The sequence below is a fragment of the Gavialis gangeticus genome, unplaced genomic scaffold, assembly GCF_001723915.1.
Source record: "Gavialis gangeticus isolate Ggan-Ray unplaced genomic scaffold, GavGan_comp1, whole genome shotgun sequence".
Classification (NCBI taxonomy): domain Eukaryota; kingdom Metazoa; phylum Chordata; order Crocodylia; family Gavialidae; genus Gavialis; species Gavialis gangeticus.
This window is the reverse complement of record NW_017729022.1, coordinates 106,160,052-106,167,330: the sequence shown is the minus strand read 5'-3', so window position 1 is coordinate 106,167,330 and position 7,279 is coordinate 106,160,052. Positions and strand designations below refer to the sequence as shown.

Sequence of the window (7,279 nt, the reverse complement as noted above, 5' to 3'; positions counted from 1 at the left end):
TTAGGTGGTGAGAATACCATTATCTGATTGTTTGATTCTCTTAGAAGGATTTGTGCTATTTTCTCCTAATTTTCTCTGCATAGTCCTTACATAAAGTCCCTGGAAGGAAAAAAAAAGGAAAAAAAGACTTTAATCGGAGAAATTGTAGGCAGCTGTTCAATGTCTTTTCTATTTTTTTATACACAAGATTACTTCAATTCTGTGCAAATAATACTTATCCAGTTGGAACTCTTATATTTGGGGATTTTATCCAATGATCTCAATTTGTGCCATAAAGGAAGCAATGCTTACAGATATCTGATGCTCCTATATCTGTTACAAATGGGTTATTCCTCATCTTCTAAGCACAATGGGGTTCTTTATACATGAACCAGAGGTGGGGAGGGCACTTTAAGTAAAATGGCTCCAAGAACCACTCTAATTAAAGTCCCCACACTATCTCCTGTATTCAGTATCCAGCATTTCAAAGTGGCAGTGGGGGCACTTTAAAGCTCATTCAACAAGCTTTAGTTAAAGTGTACCTGCAGCTATTCGGAAGCACGTGGGTGTTAAATGCATAAGATGCAGAAGCTGCTGGAGCACGCTAATTAGCACACTCCAATGTGCTATAATTACAGCATATCAGAGCAGCATCCCCGCATGTCTACAGGCACTCTAAGGTATTTTTAACCTCTCTGTACAGCCAGCAGGTGGAAGAGCTGCTCAAAGAACTGCCTGCCTCCCTTTGCCTTACCTTCATTCTAAACAGAAGGAGATAGTTCCTTGACAACTGTCCTCTCCCTCTCACCAAACAAGGTCATTCCTATTAGTATAATTTTCCTTCTCCTCAATGCCCTCCTGATAGAAAGGATTTTTGAGAACAGGAGTCTATGGCAAACTGGTGCATGATGAAAAAACATGACACTAGCAGAAACAGCTCCAATTAAAGAGGGTCCTGCTCCAGGCCAACCATGGAAAAAGGTCTGTCACCTTTGTAATTGAACAGTAACGTGACAGGCTTGAAACTGTTTGGAACAGAAATGCAATGGCAGAAGATGGTGCAGCAAAAGTCTCCAAGACAATTGTTTTTGACTCAGCCGTAGTTTCTTCTCAGAGCTCCAGGCTGAACTGAAAAGTAGCAGCAAGGCCTGAATCTCCAAGACTAACAAACAGATGTCACATTTGTCCTGGGACAAACCATTTTATCCCAGGACAAAAAGTGCAAGTGTGCAGACATTCATGTTTGTTATCCTGAGATAAATCCTACGGAGGTACACAAGATAAGAAGTACTAAGTTTATCTCAGGACACCTCAAAGCACATCTGAATGGTTATCCTGGGATTGCATTATTGAGTCAATGGCAGAAAAGTGGCAGTGCATTCAGGCACTCGCTAAACCCTGTTTAGAAGGGTGATACGTATACATGCCGATCCGGGAATATTTCTGTTCTGGAACAAACACAGGCACATCTTGTCCAGGAACAAGTGCAATGTCTATTTCTAGCCCAAGAGTAGCAACATGGCAGACTGTATTTTATCTGCTTGGGAGCTAAAATTCAACAAACAGAATTTTAGATATTACGGGAGTTGTGTGTATTTTTACAAAAACAATTTACTCCTAGACTATGGTGTTAAGCTGCCCAATTGCCAGCCTTTATTTTCAACGACCTTCTGGGAAGACTCTCCTAGCTTACCCTTTTCTAGAGTTTTTGAAAATAAAGATTATATATCTAATAAATGCATGTATAGATGTAATAAATAGATATATAAATAAAGACCTGTCTTCTTGAGTTTCACCCCAGAACAGAATAAACCTGACATGCTGTTTCTTCCTTACTTATGGCTCTGCGGTCATTTCTTCATAGTTTCATAGCTGTTAGAGGCTGGAAGGGACCTTACACATCATCAGGTCCAGCCCCCCTGCACTAGGGCAGGAAAGACTGCTGGGATCAGATGACCCCAGCAAGATGGGCAACAAGATGCCTCTTGAAAATCACCGGGATGAATGACTCTACCACCTCTGGGGGTGGGGAGCCTGTTCCAAACCCTCAGCACTCAACTCGTAAAGAAGTTGAGTGCTGAGGGTTTGGAACATGTTGAGCCTCAAGTGGTCTTCAATCAGTCTATAACCATTATTTCTTGTCCTCCCCTGAAGGGTCTTGGTGAATAGATGCTCCCCTAAACCCTGATGTACGCCCCTGATGTACTTGTAGGCTGCCACCAAGTACCCTCTGAGTTTTCCCTTCTCCAGGCTGAACAGCCCCAAGTCTTTAAGTCTCTCCTCAGATGACATGGTCTCTAGGCCTCTATTCATGTGCGTGGCCCTCCTTTGAACTCTCTCGAGCTTCTCCACATCCTTCGTGAAGTGTGGTGCCCAGAACTAGATGCAATACTCTAATACTTTAGGGGTTCAGGTGCCCCCTGAGGGCAAACCTCACCATACACTTGAGCTTAGTCCAAGAAGTACTTTTCTTTTTCTTTTTAATTTCACATTTCAGGCCAAATCAGCCAGATCAGTTCTGAATCCAATTAGCAATTGAACGTTCAACTCTGTGTGGCGCTATCATTGGCAAATATCCTCCTTTCCAGGCTCTTCAGCCTGGGCTTCAGATACTCCCAAATCCATGGCAGGCATCCTACATGCAGGCCTCAAGCCCAAAGGTCAGTTCAGATGCCCCAAGTTGGGGCATCTAAAATTCTGCTAGGCAGAGGCTCCCAGTGGGGAAGGGTGGGGGGAGGGCAGGTCCAGGCGGGCCTTGCTGCTGAGCTCCTTAGTCCTGTTCCCGGCTGCCCCTGGGTCTTACCACCCCCTGGCTCCTGTCATCTTTTACAGGCAACCAGGAGCAGATAAATATTAATTTTCTTCATTAGGAACACATCTCAAATTTTACGCCTGTCCTTCAGTTTGTCTGCCAATTTTGTATTTTTTTTAACAAGTCCCACAGAAAAAATGGGAAAACAGGTAATTAGATCAAATATATTACAGTGAAAGAAAACCAGCAGGAGGATGTTTAAAAGAATCGGATCGCTTTCAGTTTGCAAAAACAGTAGAAAGAGCTCTTAAGGAAAAGGCAATTTAAAATTAAAATAAATTTATTTTTGCCATAGATCTAAACACATTATTAGTGTATCTGTCTTTAGTAAAAAGGGGTACACTATGAATGTATGAACTCTGAACAGTGTTTTACTGCTCTTTTACTTCTCAAAACCTACATCCAAAATTCAAATCAGGTATAGCTACTTACTGAAAAGCATTCAAAATGGCTGAGTGTACATAGTGGACAAGTTAGTGTCAACATTTACCTTTTCACTATCTTAATTTGTAAATTATTCAGCAGTCAGCAACATTTTTCTGGTCACAGGCTAGAATTACCCAGCTTGGTTCAAAGCCAGTGGTAGGATCCAGCTACCCCTACCACTTCTTTCTTCTGTAGCATGGAGGAAGCAAATAGTTGGGGAAAACAACAATTTAATAAATCAAGCAGATTTGCATGGCCAGTCTAATAAATCATGACATCCTTCCTGTTATTTTATTAACTGTCAATATAAAAAACCTGATCTCTGTTACCACTTACAAAGGTTTTTATACAAAAACAAAAATTTGTTTTACCCAATAGTATTGGGTTGTCCACTCAATCAGCATCTAAAGAGACAGAGTACAATTCAACAGTAAAAAATATTAGACTTGGTGTTTTTGGCTATGTCCAATTAACCAAAAAATTAAAACAACGATGGACTTCCTTTTGAATAAAGTTCTGACCCTCCAGAAGACACAGCTGTTTGAGAAAAATGTCAAATAAAATAAATAAAAAATGATTAGACAGACAGATAGACAGACTTTGTAAGAAAAGCAAAAATGAGGTAACAAAAATCCTGGTATCAAAACAAGAAAAAAGTGAAATCACATTTTCTCACTGCCCCTAGGAAATGGCAGGCCAGTTACTGCCCTGGTGAAAGGTGGGTTGGGGCACTTTATAACCCTAGGCCTGCAATTCTGGTGGTGTTCTAGTGAGCAGGGGGAGCCCAGGGCTCAGTTAAGGAGCTCTGAGGCAGAACTCAGGCTGGAGAAGGGACCTGGGGCTGAACCCAGGTGGCAGAGGAAAGCCTGGGGGTGCGAGTCAGACCCTGTGTGAGAGGGGCGGTGAGCATAGTGACCCTATGTGAGAGGAGCAATGATTAGTGAGACCCCGTGTGAGAGGGGCGACAAACAGAGCAGCCCTATGAGTGTGGGTGAGTGAGGAGGCCCAGTGGGAGCATAGTGGCCTGGTAAGGGGCTAGGAGTGAAATAGGCCTACAGTTGTACAATTTCTCAGTCAATGTTCAGGCAAGGGTAGTGGGAGATACCCAAAAGACTGTGCCAGGCCTAACCAAGGCGAGCTAAGCCCATGGCCATGTGGCATGAGTGTGGCCCCTGAGAGGGCAGCATGAAAGAGGCTGAAAGCCAGCAGAGTGAGTGGGACCCCAGTGAGAGAGGGGTGGTATGTGAGTGGCCCTTTGGGGCTGTAGAAAAGAACTACAACTGTGCGTCCAGTTTGCTTCAGCTGTAGGCTGGAGAAGTAACACCAAAGTAACATCTGTGAGGCATGGGACCCGTGGAGGGAAGGTCAGAGCGGGTATTAGGCCCTTGTCAGCAGGGCGAGTAATGGGTAGCCTCCCGCCTTACTAACAACTCTCATATTTTTCCATCAAGATGTGGGAGGTGAGCAAAGCAGGCAGTTACCCCAGGGTTACTCCAGGAGCATGGCAGCCAGTGAAGACCTGATGAGAAGGCCACCCTATTACAGTCCTGCAAACACAAAGACATCAGCCCCATTGAATTGAGTGGAATTACAAGATTATGGTCTAAATTTGCAGTAATTTCTGGTATTTAATTTCACACGTATTTCAGATTTACCATTTAATCAAGCAGTCACCTACACTGATGAAGTAAACATTAAGTAACAGAAGTACCTGAAAGGATGGACTTTAGTCCACTAAAGTCCCTATCTATTTTCTGTAAACACTTTTAACCTATTCCCCAGAAATATGATCAGATATCCTTCTATTATATGCCTGCAATAGACAGACTGGCCTCCCTGAAACCTAAATGGGGTATTTGATATTTCCCTCATCTTTCAGGAAAAGAAATCCACACCTATCCTGCTTCTAACCATAACCTTAACTAGGTTCCAGAAATCATTGGGCTATACTGAACTGAGCTGACAAAGTTGTAGTCATAGGAATCATATGAGCGTAGGGCTAGAAGGGACCTCAAAGTCATCTCTAATGCAAGTAGCTCCTCAAGACAGGACAGTTTAAGTGGCAGTATACATTTTTAAAAAAATGCTGTGAAGCAAATTTATACTCAAGGTTAGTTTCTCTTTTTGATGTCTCCCCTGCATTCTGAGAGAGGTCACTGCAAAAGGGATCTTGTTTTTGAAATAAGTGCTAGAGAATCTCTTCTAACATGTTTTTCATCACCACCTTTTTCTTTTTGTCTTTAATAAATGTCTCTTTTGTTCTTGTATGTTAATATTTTGAATATTTCTATAATTTCTTAATGAGTTAATAGACTTCAAGGACTGGAGATGAAGATATTTAGTAATTAAATATAAGTTATTGCCTTGACAATGCAAGATTGCTGACTGCAGGAATTTTTCAGGTTTTCCAAAATTTAGTTTTAAAATGCTGCACACAGTAGCAAACTAACCATTGCCCATAGAAAATTGCTACACAGCTTACTCAGCCTTACTATAAAAATGTTTTTTCTTATGCATAATGTAAGCATTTATGATCAGTTTCCCTTCAATTCTCCTATGAAACTTTAACTTCTGTACATCTTTTGTATTTATATCTTTCAAACTCTTGTAAATTTTATATACCCACTTCATGTTTTATGGATGACTGTCAGCTTCCCTCATAATCCAGTTCCCACAGTCTGCAAATCATTCTTGTCATCTCCGAACTCCAGGCTCTTGTAATATGAAGCCCAAAGAATGAGGTTTGCAAATAGAGTAAAATCCCTGTTGTTAGACCCCGACTTCATGCCACGACGCCCGATGACTAGGGAGACAACGAATCGATGCCATCAGACATCATCTGCACACACTGCTTGTCAACAGCTTTATTCAAAATGGAGACAGCTTCAGGCTAGCTCCAACAAACCAGGGAGCCGCAGTGAACGTTATTATTTTTTTCCATATTTATACACCTTTAATTAACATTTACCCCACCTTTGTCCCTCCTTTGTTCCACCCTTAGTCCTTCCCATTTTAAACTCCGCCTCTGTTTTACTGTTTGTTTCATTAACATGGAATTGCTTATGTATTTTACTTATTCATCTTTTTGTATGCCTAAGACCCTGACCCCACTTCTTCAGTCACTTGGGCAGACTTCAACTAAAGCATGGAAGCTTCTGGAGGCTTCTTTACCAATCACCATTCACCTTTTCACATATGTTTATCTCAGATTCTTTTACCAGTTACGTGTTGTCTTTCACATTCCAGTTTGTTTTTCAGTCCCATGTTGTATCATCTCCATATTCCTAAGACTTCACCTCATTCACAGCACACAGACTTACACAGACTCACTTGAAAATGGTTGACACAGCTGCAATGGCTACTTAGCATACACATTCATAAGCAAAATCTGCTTTACCTTCTAACATTAACCGGTAGTTTGCATCCTGTTTCTTTTATACAATGAGCTATATATCTTGCAACACTACTATAGTGTTAAGAAAATGCTTGCCTAAGTATCTGCAATGTTACTTTTAACATACCATTCTGCCTTGTGGTTAGCAGCTCTTCTAGGCCACAGGTTATAGCCTTTTATTCAGCTGCAGATCCAATGCCCCCCAAGATCCAAATACTGTCACTCTAACACCTGTTATCCAGCATTCTACAACACTATTAACTGGAATTTGGCCGGCCGGATGCTAGGGAGGGCGGAGAAAGCTTGCATGCTGCCAGTGCTGCCACTCTGCATGCAGCCACTGCCACCTCCCTCCCCGCTCCCCCCACCCCCCTGCTCTATGTGCAGCCACCAACATGTATTCCCCTCGGCCGCATCCCCTGCTCTGCGTTATCTGCTTCAGATAACCAGAATTTTTACATAACCAGCACTCGGCATTCCCACTTATGCCAGATAATAGGGATTTTACTGTACATTTAAAATTTAAACATCCTAACAAGAACTTTATAGCAAAAAAGGCATGAAATTGAGAACTACGTTTCAGTTTACAAGAAATCAAATTTATGAAAGTAAAAAACATTCTGTTATATTTTGGTAGTATATGCTTCAACCCTGTTACTCACAAGCAG

The 7,279-nt window shown here is 41.8% G+C and overlaps 1 protein-coding gene across 1 annotated transcript in view; it reads right to left on the bottom strand.

The window, feature by feature from the left end:
* FAM118A (family with sequence similarity 118 member A) overlaps positions 1-7,279 on the bottom strand; it is a 20,951-nt gene continuing 13,672 nt past the window's right edge. Inside the window, 2 exon segments of the mRNA XM_019515846.1 lie at positions 1-99; positions 3,554-3,621. Coding sequence (XP_019371391.1) covers positions 1-99; positions 3,554-3,621 — 167 coding nt within the window.